A 27,780-nucleotide genomic window follows, 5' to 3' on the forward strand; every position below is an offset into this window, starting at 1 on the left:
TCACTCAGTCACTTCCCCTTGGGCAGATTCCTCCATTTCCTGAGGGAAAAAAAGAAAAGGGAGAGGTTAACAAGGATGGTTCCAGATGTTGCTTTCTTTCCTCCTTGTGGGGTAGGTGGCTCTATAATTGTTCTGACTGTTTTCTCAATGTTGACCCTTTCATTAGCTAAGGCTAATGGCTCAGGCCATTTTGTATGGCAGATGTGATGCAGCATGTTTCAGAGGATGTTTCACACACTGTACTCTCTCCTGAGGCTCTACTTTAGGCTTTCTTTTTTTCCCCTTAATCTAAAGAAAAGACACTCAGACTGAAAATCTCTAGTCTTTCTCCTTTCCGAGTCTCTTCCCGCCCTGGCCCCCCACCCCGCATCCCCTGCTCTAACCTGTTCCTCATCCCGGCGTCGCTGCCGTGTCTCCTCGGCCTCTGCCCGCTCATCTTCCTCAAAGAAATCCTTGTCGAGACGCTCAAGACGGGGAAGCAGCACCAGAGCCTCCATCCGGTATTCACCTTCATCAGAACAGGGATTGTCCATCAGCACCAGTGCCCGCAGCATGGGCAGAACCTGCAGCTTTGCCATCTCCTGAAGGTTCAGAATCCCGTTCCCCCTGCGGGGGGAGAAACAGGGAGAGAGAATAACTCTATTTATTGAGATCCCCCAATGAAAATAACAATAAAGTGACTGAACAGACATGACCCACTGAAAGGGACTCATCAGCAAACAGCCCTGAGCACCTGGGGCTCCCCAAACTGAGAGAGACAAAAAGAAAGATCTTCCCCTCTCTGGGTTTCCTTAGGTGTCTCCTCTGTGTACAGACAGCCCTTTGGATCAGCCAGTGTCATTGCCTCCTCTGTATAGCAAATACCTAGGAGAAAAGGGTATTTGCAGTCATCAACAGGGTACTGAAGGGGGGAGGGCAGAGGGACCAAGGAGGATAAGGTGCAGCAGGGGAGATCTGAGATGGATGTGGAGGGGCCAATCTCTCTGAAGGAACCCAGTGGCAAAGAGTGGCATCCAAAAGTGGTTGAGGAATCAGAGCACTGGGGCCCATCAAGGTGGCTTGGCCTGGACCGTAGAGATCAGTGGGCTGGGAAGACCAACCCAGCCCCACCTGCTGGTGAAGACTAGTGTCTCCAAAGCAGCTAACTTGACATGTTTTGAGGAGAGCAGTCCCATTGCCCACAGGGGGTTCCCAGTACTCTCCAGAGGGGTCTCCAGGGCCAAAGTTGATCAGGGGAGGACCCACCGCAGATTGAGGTACTGCAGGCACTTCATGCTCTTAGAGAAGCCATCCAGGGTCTCAAGCCTGTTGTCACGTAGATGCAGGGTCGTAAGCTGCACCAGTTCCTCCAGGCCCTCAAGGTGGGTAATGAAGTTTTGGGCCTGAGCACCAGGAAGGGAGAGGAGAGATTGGGGTGAGGGAAGGAAAGAAAGTTGGAGAAAGGGAGGAGGGAATCAGAATAATGTTATAGTGCTAAAATCCCTTTCACTTTCCACATACTCATCACCCCCAGTGCACTCCTCTAAAGTGCACCCTTCTCTGAGGTGGGGCACAACAGCTGTTTAACAATCCAACAACAGTGCTGTGCAATGACTTAGGATAGGAGGTTCAGTGGAATACTGTTTCCAATAGAAGCTGCAGGAAATTTTTTAGGGATGATGAGTCCCTCAGGGGGCTGGGGCACATGACTTGCGAGGAGAGGCTGAGGGAACTGGGCTTGTTTAGTCTGCAGAAGAAAAAAGTGAGGGGGGATTTGATAGCAGCCTTCAACTACCTGAAGGGGGATTCCAAAAAGGATGGAGCTTGGCTGTTCTCAGGGGTGGCAGATGACAGAACAAGGAGCAATGGTCTCAAGTTGCAGTGCAGGAGGTCTAGGTTGGATATTGGGAAACACTATTTCACTAGGAGGGTGGTTAAGCACTGGAATGGGTTACCTAGGGAGGTGGTGGAATTGCCATCCTTAGAGGTTTTTAAGGCACGGCTTGACAAAGCCCTGGCTGGGATGATTTAGTTGGTGTTGGTCCTGCTTTAAGCAAGTGGTTGGACTAGATGACCTCCTGAGGTCTCTTCCAACCCTATCTTCTATGATTCTATGATTGAGACTAAAATAATCTGAGTTGGGATTTGAGTATGAGGGTTAACGCCCTGACTTGGGCAAAGGGATAGGGTATCTTTGGACTACAAGGACTCAAGAAAAATGTTTTGTGAAAGACTTAACCTCCAGCAGCATCATGCTGAGGCAATGGGGCCAGTACTAACTCCAAGGAGAGAATGTCCCCTACTGAGTAACCCACACCACTCCCTGCAGCACAGTGGCCCCTAGAATTACACTGGGGCATTGAGATCATTACTGATTAGAGAACAGAGTGAGCCCTATGGCTTACCCACAGCACTACCAGCACAGTACCCCCTACCACAGCAGTACCCAATCTGTGGCCTTGGGTTCTAAATTATCGCCCTATGTGTTTGATTATGAATTGAAAATGTGTTTGCAGGGTCACAGAGCTTGCCAGACTGGATCAGCCCAGTGGGCCATCTAGTCTGCCATCCTTGCCTTTGACAGTGGCCAGAAACAGACACTTCAGAGGCAGGGGTAAGAAAACTGCAAGAGGCAAATGTGAGATAATCTGCCCCCAGGGATGGTTTAAGCCCTGAAACAGGGAAGTGTTATGTTCCTTCCAATTTTTTGTAGGCTTTACTGTTAATAACTGGATATTTTTGTTATCCATATAAATGTCCAGTCCCTCTTTGAATCTTGCTAATGCTTGTCTTCAACAACTACCTCTGTCAATAAATTCCATGGTCTAATCACATGTTGTGTGAAAAAATATTTCCTTGTATTGGTTTTTAATTTGCCACCTTTCAGTGCCATTGAATGTCTCATTGTTCTTATGTTAGGTGACAGGGAGAACAGAAGTTTCTGATTTATTTTGTCTAGGCCAGTCGTTATCACAGTTATAGGAGAGGCTGGGACAGTTTGGAGAAGAGGGGGAAGCTTGTGGGGAAATGGGCAGAAGAATCTGTGCCCACTAGAGCACACTCCCTTCCAGAGCTGGGATGGAACCCAAGACTCCTCACCATTTGTCTGCTGTCAACAAACATCTGTGAAACCCACTAGCAAATGTAAGAACATAAGAACGGCCATATTGGGTGAGAACAATGGTCCATCTAGCCCAGTATCCTGTCTTTCAACAGTGGCCAATGCCAGGTGCCCCAGAGGAAATGAACAGAACAGGCAATCATTGAGTGATCCATCCTGCCGTCCACTCCCAGCTTCTGGCAGTCAGAGGCCAAGGACACCCAGAGCATGGGGCTGCATCCCTGACTATCTTGGCTAATAGCCATTGATGGACCTATCCTCCATTAACTTATCTAATTATTTTTTTAACCCCATTATAGTTTTGGCCTTCACAACATCCCTTGGCAATGAGTTCCACAGGTTAACTCTCCATTGTGTGAAGAAGTACTTCCTTTTGTTTGTTTTAAACCTACTGCCTATAAATTTCATTGGGTGACCTGGGTTCTTATGTTATGTTAAGGAGTAAATGATACTTCCTTATTCAGCTAGCGAGCAGGAGCGGCTAACGGGAGTTTCGTGAGAGAGTTCTCCAGGTGAAGGAGGAGCAATTACGTGACCTTTGGGGTAAGTTTGTTGTCTGTAGTGTGTGTGTTTGTGGTGTGTTTGCTGCTTGACTGAAATATACCGTGTGGTCTGTTTGTTTGGGGGACCGTGTGCTGAGCCTAGCGGCCTGCTAGGCAAGGCTGAGAGCTTCTTAATGAGGCTTTGATCCCTAAGCCCTGTAGCAACCATCAACCCTTAATCAGGGGGTGGGACTGCTCAGGAAGACCAGTGCTTTAAAAAGCCTGCTCCTAAGCAACCAGAGGAGCTAGTGAACAGGAGCGGCTAACAGGGGAGTTTTGCAAGGGAGTGAGAGCCAGGGGGCTAGATACACTTAACATTCTTTAAACTTAAAGCCAAATACACCCCCTCCCCCCGATAAAATCAAAACAACAACAGAGGAACGAGCTTTAGGAGTAAAAAGATAATGCAGGCAGAAGTCCAGCAACAGAGTGGGAGCTATCCAGTTTATTGCACCCAATGCAGCATGTATGATTACCTGCTCTATGGGCAGGTGGAGTATGCGTGCATTCAGTGCAAGGAGCTCCTGGCCCTCAGAGACCGTGTACGGGCTTTGGAGACTATGGTGGCTGAGCTGGAGGAGCTGAGGGAGACAGAAAGGTACATAGATGAGACTTTCCGGGACACAGTAGAACGGTCCCACCCCCGGTCTGACAGCCTCTGTGCTGTTGAGGAGGATGAAAGTCCCAGGGAAGGAGAACATCCAACTGGAGCAGAGGGAAATGATCCCATAGTTGGGACCCTCCTTCCAGATGATGTTGTGGTATCCTCTCGCACTGAGGATACTTCTCCAGGGGAGGGAATTCCAGTTATTAGGAAGAGACAGGTATTAGTTATGGGGGATTCAATCATTAGAAACATAGACAGCTGGGTTTGCGATGACCGGGAGAACCACATGGTGACTTGCCTGCCTGATGTGAAGGTTGCGGATCTCTCAAGACATCTAGACAGACTTATGTGTAGTGCTGGGGAGGAGCCGGTGGTTGTGGTATATGTAGGTACCGGTGACATAGGGAAGGATAGGAGAGAGGTCCTGGAGGCCAAATTTAGGCTGCTAGGTAAGAGATTGAAGTCCAGGATCTGCATGGTAGCATTATCTGAAATGCTTCCAGTTCCACACGCAGGACCAGTTAGACAGGCAGAACTGCAGGGTCTCAATGTGTGGATGAGACTATGGTGTTGGGAGGAGGGGTTTAGATTTATTAGGAACTGGGGAAACTTTTGGGAAAGGGGGAGCCTATACAGGAAGGATGGGCTCCACCTAAACCAAAATGGAACCAGATTGCTGGCACTTAAAAAGGTCGTAGAGCAGTTTTTAAATTAAGGGCTGGGGGAAAGCCAACAGGTCTGGAGGAGCATGTGGTTTGGGCAGAGACATCCCTTAGAGGAGGATCTATTAATGGATATTCTCTATGTCCTAGTAAGGAGGAGAGGATGGAAGATGATAAAATACAGGTAGGATCTGATGAGAAACAGTCGAATGAAAAAGAGTCCCATTCAATTACACCACATAATGACAGACAGCTAAAAAGTGACAAGTTTTTTAAGTGCTTATATACCAGTGCTAGAAGTCTAACTAATAAGATGGGTGAACTAGAGTGCCTCGTTTTAAATGAGGATATTGATATAATAGGCATCACAGAAACTTGGTGGAGTGAGGATAATCAATGGGACACAGTAATACCAGGATACAAAATATATTGGAAGGACAGAACAGGTCGTGCTGGTGGGGGAGTGGCACTATATGTGAAAGAAAGCATAGAATCAAATGAAGTAAAAATCTTAAATGAACCAAATTGTACCATAGAATCTCTATGGATAGTAAGAATATAACTGTAGGGATAGATTATCGCCACCTGACCAGGATGGTGATAGTGACTGTGAAATGCTCAGGGAGATTAGAGAGGCTATTAAAATAAAAATCTCAATAATAATGGGGGATTTCAACTATCCGCATATTGACTGGGTACATGTCATGTCAGGACAGGATGCAGAGATGAAGTTTCTTGACACCTTAAATGACAACTTCTTGGAGCAGCTAGTCCTGGAACCCACAAGAGGAGAGGCAATTCTTGATTTAGTCCTAAGTGGAACACAGGATTTACACCATAGCTGGACCGCTTGGTAATAGTGACCATAATATAATTAAATTTAACATCCCTGTGGCGGGGAAAACACCACAGCAGCCCAACACTGTAGCATTTAATTTCAGAAAGGGGAACTGAACAAAAATGAGGAGGTTAATTAAAGAGAAATTAAAAGGTACAGTACCAAAAGTAAAATCCCTGCAAGCTGCACAGAAACTTTTTAAAGACACCATAATAGAGGTTCAACTTAAATGTATACCCCAAATTAAAAAACAAAATAAGAGAACCAAAAAAGTGCCACTGTGGCTAAACAACAAAGTAAAAGAAGCAGTGAGAGGCAAAAAGGCATCCTTTAAAGAGTGGAAGTTAAATCCTAGTGAGGAAAATAGAAAGGCGCATAAACTCTAGCAAATTAAGTGTAAAAATACAATTAGGAAAGCCAAAAAAGAATTTGAAGAACAGCTAGCCAAAGACTCAAAAAGTAATAGCAAATTTTTTGTAAGTGCATCAGAAGCAGGAAGCCTGCTAAACAACCAGTGAGATGCTAAAGTAGCATTCAAGGATGATAAGGTCATTGCAGAGAAACTAAATGAATTCTCTGTGTCGGTCTTCATGGCTGAGGATGTGAGGAAGATTCCCAAACCTGAGTCATTCTTTTTAGGTGACAAATCTGAGGAACTGTTCCAGATTGAGATGTCATTAGAGGAGGTTTTGGAACAAATTGATAAACTAAACAGTAATAAATCACCAGAACCAGATGGTATTCACCCAAGAGTTCCGAAGGAACTCAAATGTGAAATGGCAGAACTACTAACTGTAGTCTGTAACCTATCATTTAATTCAGCTTTTGTACCAAATGACTGGAGGATATCTGATATGACACCAATTTAAAAAAAGGTTCCGGAGGTGATCCCGGCAATTACAGGCCGATAAGCCTGACTTCTGTCCCAGGCAAACTGGTTGAAACTATAGTAAAGAACAAAATTGTCAGACACATAGATGAACATAAGTTGTTGGGGAAGAGTCTACATGGTTTTTATAAAGGGAAATCACGCCTCACCAATCTACTAGAATGTGGACAAGGGGGATGCAGTGGATATAGTGTACTTAGATTTTCAGAAAGCCTTTGACAACGTCCCTTACCAAAGGCTCTTAAGCAAAGTAAGCTGTCATGGGATAAGAGGGAAGGTCCCCTCATGGATTGGTAACTGGTTAAAAGATAGGAAACAAAGCGTAGGAATAAATGGTCAGTTTTCAGAATGGAGAAAGGTAAATAATGGTGTCCCCCAGAGGTTTGCACTGGGCCCAGTCCTATTCAATATATTCATAAATGATCTGGAAAAAGGGGTAAACAGTGAGATGGCAAAATTTGCAGATGATACAAAATTGCTCAAGATAGTTAAGTCCCAGGCAGACTGTGAAGAGATACAAAAGGATCTCTCAAAACTGGGTGACTGGGCAACAAAATGGCAGATGAAATTCAATGTTGATAAATGCAAAGTAGTGCACATTGGAAAACATAATCCCAGCTATACATATAAAATGTTGGGGCCTAAATTGGCTGTTACCACCCAAGAAAGAGATCTTAGAGTCATTGTGGATAGTTCTCTGAAAACATCCACTCAATGTGCAGCAGCAGTCAAAAAAGCGAACAGAACGTTGGGAATCACTAAGAAAGGGATAGATAAATAAGACAGAAAATATATTGCCTCTATATAAATCCATGGTATGCCCACATGTTGAATACTGTGTGCAGATGTGGTTGCCCCATTTCAAAAAAGATATATTGGAATTGGAAAAGGTTCAGAAAAGTGCAACAAAAATGATTAGGAGTATGGAACGGCTTCGTATGAGCAGCGATTAATAAGACTGGGACATTTCAGGTTGGAAAAGAGACGACTAAGGGAGGTATGATTGAGGTCTATAAAATCATGACTGATGTGGAGAAAGTAAATAAGGAAGTATTATTTACTCCTTCTCATAACACAAAACTAGGGGTCACCAAATTAAATGAATAGGCAGCAGGTTTAAAACAAACAAAAGGAAGTTTTTTTTTTTCATACAACGCACAGTCAACTTGTGGAACTCCTTGCCAAAGGATGTTGTGAAGGCCAAGACTATAACAGGGTTCAAAAAAGAACTAGATAAGTTCATGGAGGATAGGTTCATCAATGGCTATTAGTCAGGATGGACAGGGATGGTGTCCCTAGCCTCTATTTGCCAGAAGCTGTGAATGAGCGACAGGGAATGGATCACTTGATGATTACCTGTTCTGTTCATTCCCTCTGGGGCACCTGGCATTGGCCACTGTTGGAAGACAGGATACTTGGCTAGATGGACCTTTGGTCTGACCCAGTATGGCTGTTCTTATGTTCTTATTCACTTTTTCCACATCATTCATGATTTTAGACCTCTATCATATCTCTCCTTAGTCGTCTCTTTTCCAAGCTGAACAGTCCCAGTCTTTTTAATCTCTCCTCATAGGGAAACTGTTCCATACCCTTAATCATTTTTGTTGCCCTTCTCTGTACCTTTTCCAATTCTAGTATATCTTTTTTGAGATAGGGCGTCCAGAACTGCACACACCACTCAAGGTGTACCCTGGATTTATATAGTGGCATTATGATCTTTTCTGTCTTATTATCTATCCGTTTTCTAATGGTTCATAACATTCTGTTATCTTTTTTGACTGCTGCTGCTCATTGAGCAGATGTTTTCAGAGAACTATCCACAACGACTCCAAGATCTCTTTCTTGAGTGGTAACAACTAATTTAGATCCCATCATTTTGTATGTATATTTGGGATTATGTTTTCTAATGTGCATTACTTTGCATTTATCAACATTGAATTTCATCTGCCATTGTGTTGCCCAGTCACCCAGTTTTGTGAGATCCCTTTGTAACTTTTTGCAGTCTGCTTTGGACTTAACTCTCTTGAGTAATTTTGTATCGTCTACAAATTTTGCAACCTCACTGTTTACCCCTTTTCCCAGAACATTTAGGAACATGTTGAACAGCAGTGGTCCCAGATCTGCTCCCTGAGGGACACCACGATTTACTTCTCTTTATTCTGAAAACTGACCCATTTGTTCCTACCCTTTGTTTCCTGTCTTTTAACTCATTACTGATCCATGAGAGGATCTTCCCACTTATCCTATGACAGCTTACTTTGCTTAAGAGCAGTGGTGGGCAAACTACGGCCCGGGGGCCACATCAGGCCCTCCAGACATATTAATCTGGCCCTCGAGCTCCCACCAGGGAACAGGGTCTGGGGCTTGTTCCGCTCCAGCCGGGGAGCGGGGTCAGGGTCTTGTCCCACTCTGCATGGCTCCTGGAAAAAGCGGCATGTCCTCCCTCCGGCTCCTACACGTAGGGGCAGCCAGAGGGCTCCACATGCTGCCCCCACAGCTCCCATTGGCTGGGAACCGCAAACAATGGGAGCTGCAGGGGTGGTGCCTGCGGATGGGGCAGCGTGCAGAGCCGCCTGGCTGTACCTCTGCGTAGGAGCCGGAGGGGGGACATGCTGCTGTTTCTGGGAGCTGCTTGAGGTAAGCACCGCCCGGAGCCTGCCCCCCTGAACTCCTCCCATACCCCAACCCCCTGCCCCAGCCCTGATCCCCCTCCTGCCCTCCGAACTCCTCGGTCCCAGCCTGGATTACCCTCCTGCATCCCCAACCCCTCATTGCCAGCCCCACCCCAGAGCCCGCACCCCCAGCCAGAGCCCTCCCGCCCTCCAGCCCCCAATTTCATGAGCATTCATAGCCCGCCATACAATTTCCATACCCAGATGTGGCCCTTGGGCCAAAAAGTTTGCCCACCCCTGCTTAAGAGCCTTTGGTGAGGGACCTTGTCAAAGGCTTTCCGAAAATCCAAGTACACTATAAAAAGAACAGGAGTACTTGTGGCACCTTAGAGACTAACACATTTATTAGAGCATAAGCTTTCGTGGGCTATTATTATTATTTATTATGCTCTAATAAATGTGTTAGTCTCTAAGGTGCCACAAGTACTCCTGTTCTTTTTGCGGATACAGACTAACACGGCTGCTACTCTGAAACCTGTCAAGTACACTATGTGCACTGGACCCCCTTGTCCACATGTTTGTTGCCCCCCCCCAAAAAAAAATTCTAATCGATTGGTGAAGCATGATTTCCCTTTATAAAAGCCAGGCTGACTCTTCCACAACAAAGCATTCATCTATGTGTCTGATCATTCTCTTCTTTACAATAGTTTCAGCCAATCTGTGAAACCCTTCTAGTGCTGGTCCACTTAGAGCAGGGGTGGGCAAACTACAGTCCGGGGGCTGCATCCAGCCCTCCAGACGTTTTAATCCAGCCCTCGAGCTCCCACCGGGGAGCGGGTTCCGGGCTTGCCCCATTCCGCGCAGCTCCTGGAAACAGCGGCATGTCCCCCCTCCAGCTCCTACGCGTAGGGGCAGCCAAGGGGCTCTGCACGCTGCCCCCACCCCAAGCTCTGCCCCCGCAGCTCCCATTGGCCAGGAGCTGCCTGGCTGCGCCTCTGCGTAGGAGCCAGAGGGGGGAAATGTCGCTGCTTCTCGGAGCTGCTTGAGGTAAGCACCGCCCGGAGCCTGCATCCCTGACCCCTTCCCCAGCCCTGATTCCCCCTCCCACCCTCTGAATCCCTCAGTTCCAGCCCAAAGCACACTACTGCACTCCCAACCCCTCATCCCCAGCCCCACGCCAGAGCCTGCACCCCCAGCTGGAGCCCTCACCCCCTCCCACACTCCAACCCCCAATTTCATGAGCATTCATGGCTCGCCATACAATTTCCATACCCAGATGTGGCCCTCGGACCAAAAAGGTTGCCCACCCCTCACATAGAGGATAGCAACTTATACTGCTATCAGTTACTCTGTTAATTGAAATGGCAGAGGTTTGTGCAATGAATCCAAAGGTTCCAACTTTGCTGATGACACCCCACATTAAAAGAACATTATTAAGGTTGCACTCAAAAGTTAAGAAATGCCATAATTAAAACTGCCTGTGCAAACTGAATTCGGCTCCCCTTATGCATATGCATTATGTTACAATCTTCAATGACATGATCACATACTATTTTTTCCACAGAACCACTGCTTCATTCAGTGCACAGGATGGATGGTGCTCAGGGAGTAAATCAGAGCTGTGTAGGAAAGGAGGCTGTTTTCTGTAGGACCCCTACCTTGTTTGTTGCAGAAATTGGAAGGCATGTACTGAAAGAAGCACAGGGTTGCAGGAAGAGAAAGAAGGGTCTCATGGTTAAGGCTGCGCTGGAGAATTAGATTCTATCCCTGCCTCTGCCACAGAGTTCGTGTGTGATGCTGGGCAAACCACTTCAACCAGACTTTTCACAGGTGGTCACTAACTGTATGTTCCTCATTTTCAGGGGTCTGATTTGAGAGCTGGGGCTGATCAGCAGAAGTGCTGAGTGCTCATATCTGCAACTGAAGTCAGTGTGAGTTCCACTTTGAGATTAGTGAGACATGATTTTCATTTGCAGAATCCATGCTGGTTAGACCCTATCAACTCATGATCTTCCGGGTGTTTTATTATTCTCCTTTTAATTATAATTTCAACCAATTTGCCAGGCACAGAAATAAGGCTCACTGGGATGTAATTCCCTGGATTACCCCTTAATTTTTTTAGGTACAACATTTGCTACCTTCCAATCTTCTGGAGCAGTGTCTGATTTTAATTAGAAATTGTATATTATTGCTAGTAACTCAACCACTTCATTCTTGAGCTACTTAGCACTTGGGTGTAACCATCTGGACCTGGGGACTTATTACTGTTTAATTTATCAATTTATTCCAAAACCTTCTCTACTGACACCTCAATCTGGGACTATTCCTCAGATTTATCTCCTAAAAAGAATGGCTGGGGTGTGGGGCTCTCCCCCACATCCTCAACAGTGAAATCCAATGCAAAGAATTAATTTAGCTCCTTTGTAACAGCCTTGTAACAGCACCTTGATCACCCAGTGGCCCCACTGATTGTTTGGCAAACTTCCTACTTCTGATGTACTTAAAAAAAATTGCTGTTAGTTTTTGTGTCTTTAACTAGTTGCTCTTCAAATTATTTCTTGGGCTGCCTTATTATACTTTTACACTTGATTTGCCAGAGGCTGTGCTCCTTTCTATTTTCCTCAGTAGGATTTGCCTTTTTGCCTCTAACCACCTCTTTGAGTCCGCTGTTTAGTCATTGTGGAATTTTTTTTGTTCACTTACTGTTTTTTTTTTTTATTTGGGGTATACATTTAGTTTGAGCCTCTATTATAGTGTTTTAAAATCGTTTCCATGCAGTTTGCAGCCATTTTATCCTTGTGACTGTACCTTTTAATATCTGTTTAACTAGCTTCTGCATTTTTGTGTAGTCCCCCTTTCTGAAATTAAATGCTGCTGTGTTAGCTTTCTTTGGCATTTTCCTCCTACAACGATGTGAAATTTAATTACATTATGGTGGCTATTATGAAGTGATTCAGCTATATTCACCTCTTGGACCAAATCCTGTGCTCCACTTAGGACTAAATCAAGAATTGCCTTTCCCTTTGTAGGTTCCAGGACAAAGCCTGGTCTACACTACGAGTTTAGGTCGACTTTAGCCGCGTTAAATCGAATTTAGCCTGGACACGTTCACACGACGAAGCCCTTTCTTTCGACTTAAAGGGCCCTTTAAACCGGTTTCTTTACTCCACCTCCGACGAGGGGATCAGCGATAAAATCGGCTTTAGGGGGTCGGAATTGGGTTAGTGTGGACGGAATTCGACGTTATTGGCCTCCGGGAGCTATCCCACAGTGCTTCATTGTGACCGCTCTGGACAGCACTCTCAACTCAGATGCACTGGCCAGGTAGACAGGAAAAGCCCCGCGAATGTTTGAATTTCATTTCCTGTTTGCTGAGCATGGAGAGCACAGGTGACCACGCAGAGCTCATCAGCACAGGTAACCGTGATGGAGTCCCAGGATCGCAAAAGAGCTCCAGCATGGACAGAACGGGAGGTACGGGATCTGCTCGCCATATGGGGAGATGAATCAGTGCTGGCTGAACTCCGAAGCAGTAAACGAAATGGCAAAATATTAGAAAATGTCTCCAAGGCCATGAAGGACAGAGGCCATAACAGGGACGCACAGCAGTGCCGCGTGAAAATTAAGGAGCTAAGGCAAGCCTACCACAAAGCCAGAGAAGCAAACGGAAGGTCCGGGGCTGAGCCGCAAACATGCCGCTTCTACGCGGAGCTGCATGCCATTCTAGGGGGTGCAGCCACCACTACCCCAACCGTGTGCTATGAGTCCCTCACTGGAGAAAGACACAGGGAAGCGGGTTCGGGGTACGAGGAAGATGAGGATGAAGATAATGTAAATAGCTCACAGCAGCAAGGAAGCGGAGAAACCGGTTTCCCCAACAGCCAGGATATGTTTATCACCCTGGACCTGGAACCAGTAACCCCCGAACTCACCCAAGACCCTGTGGGCACACAGGGGACCTCTGGTGAGTGTACCTTTGTAAATATTACACATGGTTTAAAAGCAAGCGTGTTTAATGATTAATGATTAATTTGCCCTGGCAATCGCGGCCAGTACAGCTACTGGAAAAGTCTGTTAACGTGTATGGGGATGGAGCGGAAATCCTCCAGGGACATCTCCAGAAAGCTCTCCTTCATGTACTCCCAAAGCCTTTGCAAAAGGTTTCTGGGGAGGGCTGCCTTATCCCGTCCGCCATGGTAGGACACTTTACCACGCCAGGCCAGTAGCACGTAGTCTGGAATCATTGCATAACAAAGCATGGCAGCGTATGGTCCCGGTGTTTGCTGGCATGCAGACAACATCCATTCCTTATCGCTCTTTGTTATCCTCAGGAAAGTGATATCATTCACGGTCACCTGGTTGAAATGGGGCAATTTTATTAAGGGGACATTCAGAGGTGCCCCTTCCTGCTCTGCTGAACAGAAATATTCCCCGCTGTTAGCCACGCGGTGGGGGGGAGGGGTGAAGTGATCATCCCAGAGAATTGGGTGTGTGGGGGAGGGGAATTAGTTGGGTTTGTGCTGCACGTTAACCCTGAAACCGCAGCCCCTCCTTTTACATTGCAAACCCATTTTAAATGGCCAACCCAACGGGTGCTTGGTATGGTTAATGAGAGCAGTACTGTTTTAAACCATCTCCACATGTTAACAAGGTTAAAAAAGCCAAAAGACTGTGTTTTACCATGGCTGCCTGCAAGCTGAAATCTGTGGCCTGGCACTGCGTGAGTGATCTCTCACACCAAACCGGCAGGCCCTCAATATATTTCAATATAAGAGGAAAAATGCGACCTTGTAACGAAAGCACATGTGCTGTGTGATGTGAACAGCAAAATTTAACGTGAAAGAGTGTACCCATTGTTCTCTAAAATGTATCTTTTTTAACCACCTCTCCCTTCTCCTCCACCAGCTGCAAATCTTTCTCCTTCACAGAGGCTAGTGAATATTAGAAAGCGGAAGCGAAGGACGCGTGATGAAATGTTTACAGAACTACAGACTGCCTCCCACGCTGACAGAGCACAGCAGAATGCGTGGAGGCAGTCAATGACTGATTATAGAAAAGCCCAATATGAGCGAGAGGAGAGGTGGCGGGCTGAATCGCGGGCTGAAGAGCAGAGGTGGCGTGCTGAATCGCGGGCTGAAGATGAGAGGTGGCGTCAGCTTGCACACAGAAGGCAAGAGTCGATGCTCCGGCTGCTGGAGCATCAAACTGATATGCTCCAGCATATGGTTGAGCTGCAGGAAAGGCAGCAGGAGCAGAGACCGCCGCTACAGCCCCTGTGTAACCAACAGCCCTCCTCCCCAAGTCCCATTGCCTCCTCACCCAGACGCCCAAGAACACGGTGGGGGGGCCTCCGGCCACCCAGTCACTCCACCCTAGATGATTTCCCGAGCAATAAGTGTTAAAGTTTTAAAGTTTTAAACTGCAGTGTGTCCTTTTCCTTCCCTCCTCCCCCACCCATCCCGGGCTACCTTTGCAATTATCCCACTAGTTGTGTGCTGAATTAATAAAGAATGCATGAATGTGAAGTAACAATGACTTTATTGCCTCTGCAAGTGGTGCTTGAAGGGGGGAGGGTAGGAGAGGGTGGGGTGGTTGGTTTACAGGGAAGTAGAGTTAACCGGGTGGGTGGGAGGGCGGAGATTTCATCAAGGAGAAACAAACAGAAGTTTCACACCGTAACCTGGCCAGTCACAAAACTAGTTTTCAAAGCTTCTCTGATGCGCACCGCGCCCTGCTGTGTTCCTCTAACCGCCCTGGTGTCTGGCTGCGCGTAAATCAGCGGCCAGGCGATTTGCCTCTACCTCCCACCCCGCCATAAATGTCTCCCCCTTACTCTCACAGATATTGTGGAGCGCACAGCAAGCAGCAATAACAATGGGGATATTCTTTTTGCTAAGGTCTGAGCGAGTCAGTAAGCTGCGCCAGCGCGCTTTTAAACGCCCAAATGCACATTCCACCACCATTCGGCACTTGCTCAGCCTGTAGTTGAACAGGTCCTGACTACTGTCCAGGCTGCCTGTGTACGGCTTCATGAGCCATGGCATTAAGGGGTAGGCTGGGTCCCCAAGGATCACAATAGGCATTTCAACATCCCCAACGGTTATTTTCTGGTCCGGGAAGAAAGTCCCTTCCTCCAGCTTTTGAAACAGACCAGAGTGCCTGAAGACGCGAGCATCATGTACCCTTCCCGGCCAGCCCACGTTGATGTCGGTGAAACGTCCCTTGTGATCCACCAGGGCTTGCAGCAGCATTGAAAAGTACCCCTTGCGGTTTATGTACTCGGTGGCTTGGTGCTCCGGTGCCAAGATAGGGATATGGGTTCCATCTATCGCCCCACCACAGTTTGGGAATCCCATTGCAGCAAAGCCATCCACTATGGCCTGCACGTTTCCCAGAGTCACTACCCTTGATATCACCAGGTCTCTCATTGCCCTGGCAACTTGGATCACAGCAGCCCCCACAGTAGATTTGCCCACTCCAAATTGATTCCCGACTGACCGGTAGCTGTCTGGCGTTGCAAGCTTCCACAGGGCTATCGCCACTCGCTTCTCAACTGTGAGGGCTGCTCTCATCCTGGTATTCTGGCGCTTCAGGGCAGGGGAAAGCAAGTCACAAAGTTCCATGAAAGTGCCCTTACGCATGCGAAAGTTTCGCAGCCACTGGGAATCGTCCCACACCTGCAGCACGATGCGGTCCCACCAGTCTGTGCTTGTTTCCCGGGCCCAGAATCGGCGTTCCACGGCATCAACCTGCCCCAGGAACACCATGATTTCCACATTGCTGGGGCCTGTGACTTGGTCTAGGTCCATGTCCATTTCCTCATCACTCTCGTCGCCGCGCTGCAATCGCCTCCTCCTCGGCTGGTCCTGGTTTTGCTTTGGCATGTCCTGGCTCTGCATATACTCCAGGACAATGCGCGTGGTGTTCATAGTGCTCATAATTGCCGCGGTGATCTGAGCGGGCTCCATGATCCCAGTGCTAGCTATGGCGTCTGGTCTGAAAAAAGGCGCGAAACTTGTATCTGAAGGACCAGGGGAAGGAGGGAGGGAGGGAGGGAGGGGCGAGTGACGACATGGCGTACAGGTACAGGGAATTAAAATCAAGAAAGGTGGCTGTGCATCAGGGAGAAACACAAACAACTGTCACACAGAATTCCCCCCCCCCCAGAGATTGAACTCCTAAGCCTGGGTTTAGCAGGCCGTTGATTTGACGGAGGGAGGGGGGAAGGAAATGAATACAGAACAAATCTATTTTTTACATCTTAAGACGACGGTGCAGCATGACTGATAGCCCTCGGCATTTTCTGGGTGCTTGGCAGCAAATACTGGGCGCTTGGCAGTTAGCCTTCAGGCCTATTGCACGATCTGATACCCACTGCAGTATGATGACGACGGATACCAGTCATAATATACTATCTACTGCCAAAAGGCAAGGGGTTGCTGCTGTGTAGCAATGTAGCCCCACGTCTGCCAGCACCCAGATCGCCCTCGGCCTCTTCTGGGTGCTTAGCAGAAAATACTGGGCGCTTGGCAGAAAATAGCATACTACGACTGATAGCCATCATTGTCAAGACAGTTCGATAGGACAGAGCATGTCTGCCCAGGTGCCCATGATTGACAGCCACTGCTGTACGACGAGGACGGTTACCAGTTGTAATAAACCATCTACTGCCAAAAGGTAAGGGGCTGGTGCAATGCAGCCCTACGGTTGCCAGCCCCACAGCTACCGGCACCCAGATCGCCGATGAAGGCTACCAGTCATGCTGCACCGTCTACCGCCAAAAGGCAGTTAGCTGCTGCTGCTGTGTAGCAATGCAGTCCCACGTCTGCCGGCACCCGGATGACATATGGTGACGGTGAGCTGAGCTGAGCGGGCTCCATGCTTGCTGTGGTATGTTGTCTGCACAGGTAACCCAGGTAAAAAGGCGTGAATCTATTGTCTGCCGTTGCTGTGACGGAGGGGGAGGGGCCTGACGACATGTACCCAGAACCCCCCGCAGCACTGTTTTGCATCATTCGGGCATTGGGATCTCAACCCATAATTCCAATGGGCGCCGGAGACTGCGGGAACTGTGGGATAGCTACCCATAGTGCAATGCGCCGGAAGTCGACGCTAGCCTCGGTACTGTGGACGCGGTCCGCCGACGTAATGCACTTAGAGCATTTTATGTGGGGACACACACAATCGGCTGTATACAACCGATTTCTATAAAACCGGCTTCTATTAATTCGATCTAATGTCGTAGTGTAGACATACCCCTAGCTGCTCCCAAGAAGCAGACATTAATGGTGTTTCTACACCCCATCCTGAGGTGACATGTACCTAGTCAATATGGGGATAGTTGAAAACCTCCATTATTATTATGTTTTCTGCCTTTGTAGCCTCTCTAATGTCTCTGAGCATTTCATAATCACCTTCATCATCCTGGTCAGGTGGTCGGTAGTATATTCATACTGCTATACTTTTATTGTTCAAGCGTGGAATTTCTATCCACAGAGATTTTATAGTACAGTTTGATTCATATAAGATTTTTACTTTACATATAATGCCACTCCTAGGGTTACCATATTGCAGTCCTGGAAAAAGAGGACACTCCAAGGGGCCCCAACTCTGCCCCTTCCCCAAAGTCCCCGTCTCAACTCTGCCCCCTCCCCTGAACGCTCCACCCCCCTGCTCCTCCCCCTCTCCTGCTTCCCGCGAATCAAATGTTCGCGGGAAGCCTGAAACAGGCAGGCAGGCAGGCAGCAGGTAAGCTGGGGCGGCGGGGGGGGGATGCAAGGAGGTGCGGCCCAGTCCGGCCGAGCGGCTCCCTCTGGTGGCTGGCCAAGAGGCTCTGGCCCCGGCAGCCCCGGCCCTAGCGACTTCAGCTCGGCTCGGGCACCGGGCCTGGCCCTGGCTGAGCGGCTCCGGCCTGGCCCTGGCCCTGGCCGAGTGGCACCGGCCGGCGGCAGAACACCTCCAGACCCGGTCGCTCTGGCCCGGCCTGGCCCCGGCGCCGGCCGGCGGCCGAGCACCCCCAGCCCCGGTCCCAGCGGCTCCAGCCCGGCTCAGCTCGGGCCCCGGTTCCGGCCAAGCGGCGCCGGCCAGTGGCGGCATCCGAGCTTGCAGCCGCCTCCTTCCGGGCTCCGGCTGCTGCTGCGCTGGGGAGAGCGGCGGGAGCCGGGAAAGTTGGAGCCCGGGGAGGAGGCGGTCCCCTTACCATGCCTCCCTATTTTCCCGGACATGTCCCGCTTTTTGGAAATTCCTCCCGGACGGGGATTTGAGGACCAAAAAGCCGGACATGTCTGGGAAAATCCGGACGTATGGTAACCCTAGCCACTCCCCCACCAGCACAACCTACTCTGTTGTTCCTATGTATTTTGTACCCTGATATTACTGTGTCCCATTGATTATTTTCATTCCACCATGTTTCTGTGATGCCTATTATATCAATGTCCTCATTTAATGCCAGGCACTCTAGTTCACCCATTTTAGTATTTAGACTTCTAGCATCTGTGTATAAGTGTAACCCATGTGTCTAATAGGGAGATTTCTCTTTAGGAGACCCAATGGGGGGAGGTAGGACTGAGCTGTGTCTGGGTCATTGTTGCTAGGCAGATTAAGCACTCCACATCCAGAAGCTTCTGGAATTGGGTGTGGTAGTTTTGGGTCTGCTCCAATAGGTTCCCTGTTGCTGGAGTCAGACTCCATGAGGCAAGCAGTCCGGGCAGCTTCTTTACAAAGGGCCACGTGCCCTGTGTGAGTTGGGAGAAGCTGAGCCTGGGAGCAGATAGCAGGCGGTTGTCCCTAACTCTGAAGCATTTTGGAGCAGGTTAGTGATATTGTTAACCCTCTAACAGGGAAGCATGGGTAATGCTAATATAGCAAGGGGAAATTGGGAGGAAAAAATAACTATTTTAATTGTATGCTTTGAATGTTGTTTTGATTTTAGCCAAGCTGTTCTAGCTAGTCTGAGTCACAACTTTTCTTTAAATGTAGTAATGGGGAAAGAGTCATTTCTATTTTGTTATTCTCAGTTTTGTATTTTCTTGTAACCGGGTTTCTTTAAATCTATACACTTAACTGAGTGGTTGGTTAATCAGTTAGCTGACTGGCTAGCAGTGATTTCAGCAGAGGAAGAGTCTGCATGGATTCCAACTGAAGATCCGTACAAGCAAGCGGAGGGAAGATGTTGTTTTAGACCGGGGTGGGCAAACTTTTTGGCTCGAGGGCCACATCTGGGAATAGAAATTGTATGGCAGGCCATGAATGCTCACAAAATTGGGGTTGGGGTGTGGGCTCTGGGGTGGGGCTGGGGATGAGGAGTTTGGGGTGTAGGAGGGTGCTCTGGACTGGGACTGAGGGGTTTGGAGGGCGGGAGGGGGATCAGGGCTGGGATAGGGGTGTGGGAAGGGGTGCGGAAAGGGGTGCAGGTTCTGGCTGGGGGTGCCGGCTCTGGGGTGGGGCTTGGGATGAGAGGTTTGGGGTGCAGGAGGGTGCTCCGAGCTGGGATCGAGGGGTTTGGAGAGCAGGAGGGGGATCAGGGCTGGGGGTTGGGGCATGGGGAGAAGCTCAGGGGGTGCAGGCTCCAAGTGGCGCTTACCTCAAGTGGCTCCCAGAAGCAGTGGCATGTCCCTTCTCTGGCTCCTACGCAGAGGTGCGGCCAGGTGGCTCTGCACGCTGCCCCATCCGCAGGCACTGCCCCTGCAGCTCCCATTGGAGCGCGTAGGAGCTGGAGTGGGGCCATGCCGTGGCTTCCAGGAGCCGCCTGCTGTGGCTCCTGACCCAGTGCCCCGGACAGAGCGGGGCCGAGCCGCGTGGTGCCGCTCGAGGGCCAGCTTAAAACGTAGTTTGCCCACCCCAGTTTTAGATTCAGCAGACTGTCTAGATTTGGTGACCAAAGACTCTAACTGAGACTTAGGTGAACAAAACCTAAGCTTTTGGGAACTTTCAGTTTCTTCTCACTGTATTTCTGTGGGGACTGACCTGTTCAGGTTTTAATTTGTTTTCTTTATTTATGCTTATGTATAACTGTGAAGGTAATGTCTGTGGATTATAAAATAGCCATGTCATGTAAAAATTAGATTATAAAATCTTATGATAAACAAAGAATAAAGTTATTTAATGAAATTCATTTCTTTAGTTCCTTTTGGGACTTGAATATGGAGAGGTTGACCCTGTGCAATCCTTGCTGAAAACCCTTATATACTGAACGCTGGGTCTCCAGCTACTCTTCTATGGGAGTTGAGGTTTTTTTAGGCACTGAAGAAGGGTAATGAAGTGAACTCTAGCCCACCCAAAGGTTACATAAGCACTTGTACATTTTGTCAATATTCAGCTGCTTGTCTTCATGTGTTATATTTAAATGGAACTCTTTTGCGTTTGATTGTTCCTCACTAGCTCCTACCTGCACTTCACCAACTTCTTCCTAGCCTCTTTACTAGGATATTGAGTCCCCTTTAATAAACTCATCTCTAAGAGAGGTGTCTCTGCCCAAACTGTTTGCTCCTCTGCCTCCGTCGGCTTTCTCCCAGTCATTACTTTACAAAATCCTCTCAAGGATTTTAATTTTACATGCCAGCAATCTGGTTCCCTTTTGGTTTAGATAGAACCCATTCTTCCTATATGGGCTCCTCCTTTCCTAAAAGGTTCCCAGTTCCTAATAAACTTAAAACCCTCCTTCCTACGCCATCGCCTCCTCCATCCATAGTTTTCTTAGGTAGTATCCTTGTCAAATCTAAGGACTTTACTTCTTTTACTTTTAATTTAGGGTCTTTTTGACTAATCTTATTTTACTGAAATCTCCCTTTATAAAGCTTAGGGTCACTCACTGTATCACTTTTTATTACCCTACCTGCCCCTTGGATGTTGAACCTAATTTTCTCATAGACTCATAGACTTTAAGGTCAGAAGGGACCATTATGATCATCTAGTCTGACCTCCCGCATGATGCAGGCCACAAAAGCTGACCCACCCACTCCTGGAATAATTCTCTCCCTTGACTCAGCTGTTGAAGTCCCCAAATTATTGTAGTCACTATTACTTAGTGGCTAGCTCCTGTCACTGAATATTACTTAGGACTAAGTTAGGAATAGCTTCTCCTCCTGGCTGCTCTGGCTTTAGCTGTTCCAAGATGCAATCCTTTCAAGTGCTGACAAGTTCTTTCTCTGACCTATCAGTTCTCAGTCTCAAAGAAAACCTGCACAACACTTTCAAAACTGGGGTTGGAATCAGTCCTGTCAGGGAGAAGGAAGACAGCACCATCTCCCTACCTGCCTCACACCTCATATCCTGCACCTATTGAAGATTAGGGGGATGGGTGGGTGCAAACCTGCCCACATATAAAGCCCCACCCCCAGCTTAAGGGGAGGAACTACTGGACCCAAAGCTCAAATGATTCCAGAGACGACAAAGGGGAAAAAAAAGGATGAGAGTGCAGGTATCCAGAGTGGGTAACATACCTTGCTCCTATTGAGAATCTAGGGGCTGGTCTACACTGGGGGGGGGGGGTGTCGATGTAAGATACGTCGACTTCAGCTATGCTATTCCTGTAGCTGAAGTTGCGTATCTTATTTCGACTTACCTCCCGTCCTCACGGCGCGGGATCGACGGCTAAGGCTCCCCCGTCGACTCCGCTACCACCGCTCGCCCTGGTGGAGTTCCGGAGTCGATGGGAGCGCGTTCGGGGATTGATATATCGCGTCTAGATGAGATGCGATATATCAATCCCTGATAGATTGATCGCTACCCGCTGTTCCAGCAGGTAGTCTGGACGTACCCTTAGAGCAGATGGGCACAAGCCCACCCACATCTAAAGGTCCCTCCCTTCCCCCAACCTAAGGGGAGGAGCTGCCAGACCCAGATCTCAAGTAGTTCCGGGGGTACAACTAATGAAAAACAGGGACGGGAGTGAGGGTCACAGAGGAGCTAAAGGAAGTCACATCCCCTGCAGCCGCAGAAGCTGGTCTAGCTGGGAGGTCTCTGAGCACCTGCAGTGCTTTATCTGCTGCAGTTGCTCAGCAGCTTCCCTGCAGGCTGCCTGCTGCATCACAGAGAGAAGAGAGTAACTCTGGTTGTTCCATTGCCTGCTGTGGGAGCCCCAGAGTGTGCAGGATAGGAGCTTGACTTGCTCGGCACAAGATGCTATTCTCCCTTACACTGCTACCCAGGGCAGCAAAGGGGATAGGTTAAAAAGGAGAAGCTGAGAGCCACTGACTGAGCATGTTGGGAACACAATAGATCACAGAATCTGCCCCAAAGAATTGATTGTGATCCCCTGACCTTTTTGAAACATGTTAATCTCTCAGGCTGACAAGACTGCACAGTGCTGGCCTACTACCACACTGGCTCATGGACACCCCAATGGAGTCTCACACCACTCTCTGCAGCATAATGCCCCTGAGGTGAGGTGCTCTTACCAGGTAAAGGTTCTTGAGCTTGGGCAGGTGCAGCCCTATGGTGGTTTCTAGCTTGTTTCCTCGCAGCTCCACCGTGTGCAGGTTTGTCAGCTTCCCTGGATCCAGACCCGATATCACCTGGATTTCATTCCCTGAGTGACAGAGAAGGAAGCAGCAAAAGGGTTAATCCCTCCAGCGTTCCCTTCCCAGCACACAGCAAGGAGCACTTCTTTGTGGTGAGGCCTGGTACACACCCACCTCACCTTTAAGGTTGAGGCTGCCCAGGCGTGGGTGGGTAATGCCCTCTGTGTCCTTGATGCGGTTGTGGGCGAAGCTGGCAATCTGAAGGTAGGGCAGCTCTGGGAGACGGGCGCTGATCAGCCGATTCCCATCCACCTTCAGCCACAGAAGGTGGATGAGGCTGCCCAGAGGAGACAGATCTCGCAGCTGGTTCTCTGACAAGTCCACATAACGCAAGTGAATGTAGTTCTGGAGAAGGCTGATATCTGTCAGGTCCCTGCCACAGGATGAGGATGTGAAACAAACATCCAGATTTCTTCCTCCCATCCCTCTCCTCCCAGAGCTGGCCTCCACTCTGCCCCTCCTCACTGTTGGGGAGCCAGTCCCCTCCTCTGCAGCCTACCTACATCTGGTCTGGAGAAGCTTCTCTGGACATGAGAAGGCAGATGGTGGAGTGAGCAGAGGGGTTGGAAGCAGAGCCCTGAGGGACCCCTAGGTGGAGACCCCTCCCAGGAATGGAGAAGGAGCTGTCAGGAGCAGGCAGAAACTGAGGGGAGGAAACCCAGAGAGGCTGTGAAGAGATAAGTCCATCAGATAGTGGTCTTAGCATTGAGGGCTGGGTGGGGAAAAGAGGGAGATGGGGAAGGACAAGGCTGCAGGGCTAGGAGGCTGGAATACATAATTAGTGACAGCGCTGGTTTTAGGGGCAGGCGAGCAGGGCAGTTGACCTGGGTACCAACTTCCAGGGCCCCCAACCTCTCCTGATTGGCTACCCTCTTTTTTTTTTTTTTTTTTTGCAGGGCCGCTCAGGCATAGGGTGCAGAAAACATTTTCCACCCTGGCCAGCAAGGGCTGCTCCTGATTAATGAAAGACAGGAAGGTCTCTCTAGTACCTGGTGGACATGGCCAGGGTGGGGGCTCCGTTCACAGGGATGTAAGTTCCAAAGTCTCCCAATAGTGTCCTCCCCCCATGACACTTATGGGTCCATGGATTACTGGCAACTGGTGGGTGAGGAAGAGGATAATTCAGGTGGCTGCTGAGTTTGGGGTGGTGAAGTCACTTGAACAACCCCAGGAATCAGTGCAAAGGGCATAGCTCTGGGGGATGTCATCTAAGCCTCCCCACTGCTCACAAGAGGAGAGCTGCTGAGAGCATTTCCTGGAACGTCCATCTAACTATCCATCTGTCATATCTACCCAGTCATTGTATCTATCTGGACGTTGATATTGGTGTTCTCAACAATGTATCCGGGCATCTACCTGACCCTACTGATCAAAGTGATCTGGAATGGAGGTAACTCAGAGGTAACTTAGGGCTGGCTAACTGTGGTGAGGTCTCCACCAGGGCATGATGTCCTGCCAGCTGCAACCTGGGAGTCCAACCAGAGAGACAGGGCCATAGAAATGCTTTGCTGGACCAACAAGCTGAACTCCAGTTGGCCAGTCATCTCCTGGTGCCAGCTTTGACTTGGGAGAGCAGGAACAGGCCTATGTAGATATTGGGGGAGAAGCAGACACAGGGAGGGAGGAGGGACACTAACAAAGTGACAGCCCCAAAGCCCATATCCCTTCCCATCATCCCAGGGTACAGTCAGAGGTAACTCATAATATGATCTGTCCAGAATATTGAGTGAGATGCCCCACCAACCATGGAAACCCATACAGAAAGAAGTCACACTACTGGGCACTGCAATCCATTTCCCCATTAATCATCATTCCAGAATTTTTCCCCCAACCTCCTCCCATCCACCTAGAAAGGGTGCTGCAGGAAGGGTGTTGGCTTCTGCCCTGCTGCCAGTGGGTGGGGGGAAGAAGGATTTGATTGTGCATGTTACCACACTCACTTTTCCTTTGCCTCTAGTTTTACATAGGCATGAGCCAAGCCATTGCCTGTTTTACACAAGAGGGAGAGGCCTTCCTTCATGATCTCTTCTGTAAGAAGGTGGGGAGACAAGCTCTGAAGTGGGGAGGGGAGGAATGGAGAGAGACAGAAACAAACAGTCAGAGAAAGAGAGACTTAGAGATAACATCTCACAAAAATAAGGCAGGGTCAGTCTCTCAGCTCACCCCTAATCCCAGCCATGTTCCCCTACAGATTCCCTCCCCTGACGCTCAGAGTCCTTCTCTCCATGTCAGGCTTCCTTACCTCCTCCTCCTCCTCCTCTGTTGGCTCCTTCTCTTCCTCCCCCTCCTCTCCCTGCTTTTCTCGTTCGTTGGCACTGTAGTCATCATCAAACTCCTCATCCGACATCTTCAGAGACTAGAAAAAGCCCATTAGAAGAGAATTTAATTCTGGCCAGAGAGCCCTGACCAGCAGCCCCTGTGGGCCTGTGTGTAACCCCGGCCTGCCAGCAGTGAGGAGAGCTTTGCCCTACCTACACCCATGCCCCCAGCTGCTGTGCCTTGGCCTGCGCTGGGGGCCACCTTTGAGGGGAGAGAGGAGTTCAGTCTGCAGAGGCTCCCAGTCACACTGATGCAGACCCCAGTCCTGCTGAGAACCCACTACCTTGCTGCACACAAAGGGCCCTGAGAAATCTCCACCAGGTGGGGATGGGGCATCAGATGGGGCCAGAGGGGGCCTGGTGACTAGAGGGGAAAAGGCCCCTATCCCATCCACCAATGCCGGCACCAGTGGGTGCCCTGGATCTGGGTCCAGACTGGCACCAGGGCACCCAAACCTGCCCCCCGTTTTTTGGGGGGCGGACTGACCCCAGCGCTGAGCTGCTCCAGAAGCCTGGGACCTGCAGGGAGAGGGAGGGTTTGTTTACTGCTGCTATGGAAACCCAGGAGATAGGAGGGGACTCTTGCCAGGATCTGCTGCCATGGCAACACTTGGTGATTGACAAGTCCCCGTGGGCGAGAGTTCCCAGGAAATTGGCAGGAGCCGGAAGTTGTTTGACTGCCGCTTGGTAGGAGGAGGTGGTGCATGATTTTGCATGAAGGGGTGGGGTCGTTTGAGAACACGGACGGGGGAGAAGGCAGGAGCGGGGCTAGGAACTAGGGCAGGGCCAGTGTGCGGCTGTGTTATGATCATAGCGCTGTAAAGGGAGCATGGGGGTGGGGGGCGGTGCAGAGCTTTGGAGGGAACAACTCGCTGTTCTGCGCAGGGGTCTGCAGCCTAGCGTGGCTGAAGGAGCACCAGCAATCAGAGGCGCTGCTGCACCACTGGCTTGAAGTGTTCCCATCATATACAGGGTTCAGGGCCTGCTCCAGGCACCAGCTTAACAAGCAGGTGCTTGGGGCAGCCAAGGGAGAGGGGCGGCAGGTCCCTCACTCCCTCTAGGAGCGAAGGACCTGCCGCTGAACTGCCGCCGCCGATCGCGGCTTTTTTTTTTTTTTTTTTGCTTGGGGCGGCAGAAATGCTGGAGCCGGCCCTGACAGGGTTTACAGTTTGGTTCAATGACTCTCAGCACCCCCACTATAAAAGCTGTTCCAGAACTGCCAGAAATGGCCTGCTCTGCGGAAACCAGCAGCTCCAGATGAGAGGCGCTAGCCTGGCCAGGCCGTGCTGGCGCTGTGGCTGCCCTGTGCTGGGGTTGTGGCAGTGCTGTGCTAAGTGTTGACCCAGGCAGGCCATGCTGTGGTTGCACCGTGCTATCTGAACAGCATCTGTGGATCCAGCATTGACATTTTTGATCTCTTGTCAGTTAAGCTTTTCCATGGAACCAGCTCCTGGGAATAATTTTGAACCATAGGTGCTGGAACTAGGGGTGCGGGGGGTGTTGCTACACCCCTGACTTGAAGTGGTTTCCATTATATACAGTGTTTACAATTTGATTCAGTGGCTCTCAGCACCCCCAGTACACAAATTGTTCCAGCACCCCTGCTTTGAATCCACACTGTTTACAAGCATCAGCTGGGAAACATTCAGGTTGAATCCATCCGTGCTCAGTGTCAGTGACTGTCCAGACACTACCAGAGTGCAGCTAGTACCAGCGTCCAAGGTGCTATTTCCATGAACTCTAATGTACACTATTTCACAGCCCTAATGTTCCTGTTACACAAGCTGTGACTCTTGCGTTCTGCTGTTCAGGGGACTGGACTGATTCAGTCTGTTCTGGTCACTGTTCAATGTGCCTCTTAAGCCCCAGCCCCCATAGTCCGTCTGTCACCTAGGAATTGTGCCACAAACCCAGTTTGCTCCTGCAACCCCTCTGTGCAGGATCACTTGCCTGTGCTGATCAACAGGATCTGCCAAATTCTACTACCTCTTCCCCCACAGTTCTCCCTGTTCCTTTGATCCAGACTCTGTGCTTCCTTGAAGGCTCTCCACTTCTAAGTTCTCCTCCTACTTAATTGGCCCCATCCCCTCCTGGCTGTTCACTTCCTTTGCCTCCATTCTCATGATCCCCTCCCTTCTTAACTTCTCTTTGTTTTCCGGTACTTCCTTTCTTAATACAAGCCTGCTCCTCTTCCCCAATCTCAAACAGCCATCCCTCCACCTCCGCTGCCACTCCAGTTGCTGCCTCATACGTAGGGCCCTACTAAATTCACGGTCCATTTTGGTCAATTTTACGGTCATTGGATTTTAAAAAACATAAATTTCATGATTTCAGCTATTTAAACCTGAAATTTTACGGTGTTGTAATTGTAAGAATTCTGACCCAAAAAGGAGTCGGGGGGGGGGGGGGGGACTCACAAGGTTATTATAGGGGTGTGTGCGGTACTGCTACTCTTACTTCGGCTGCTGGCCGGGATCCCAGCTCTGAAGGCAGAGCCGCTGTCAGCAGCAGCACAAAAGGAAGGATGGCATGGTATGATATTTCCACCCTTACTTCTGTGCTGCTGCCTGCAGAGCTGGACCCTCAGTCAGCAGCCGCCACTCTCCAGCTGCCCAACTCTGAAGGCAGCAGCGCAGAAGTCAGGGTGGCATGGTATGGTATTGCCACCCTGACTTCTGCGCTGCTGCTGGCG

General features: G+C 49.4%; 1 protein-coding gene across 1 annotated transcript; it reads right to left on the reverse strand.

Moving 5' to 3' along the window:
- Window positions 1-25,117, reverse strand: LRRC23 (leucine rich repeat containing 23). Its single transcript, XM_065423467.1, has 7 exons — window positions 25,013-25,117; window positions 24,711-24,823; window positions 22,890-23,143; window positions 22,648-22,778; window positions 1,246-1,382; window positions 384-606; window positions 1-39 (listed from the first exon to the last, which is right to left on the reverse strand). Exons 1-7 carry the CDS (start codon window positions 25,115-25,117, stop codon window positions 1-3), a joined length of 1,002 nt encoding a protein of 333 aa, XP_065279539.1.
- Between the last annotated feature and the right edge of the window lie 2,663 nt (window positions 25,118-27,780).

Source organism: Emys orbicularis, chromosome 1, assembly GCF_028017835.1.
Source record: "Emys orbicularis isolate rEmyOrb1 chromosome 1, rEmyOrb1.hap1, whole genome shotgun sequence".
NCBI classification, from domain to species: domain Eukaryota; kingdom Metazoa; phylum Chordata; order Testudines; family Emydidae; genus Emys; species Emys orbicularis.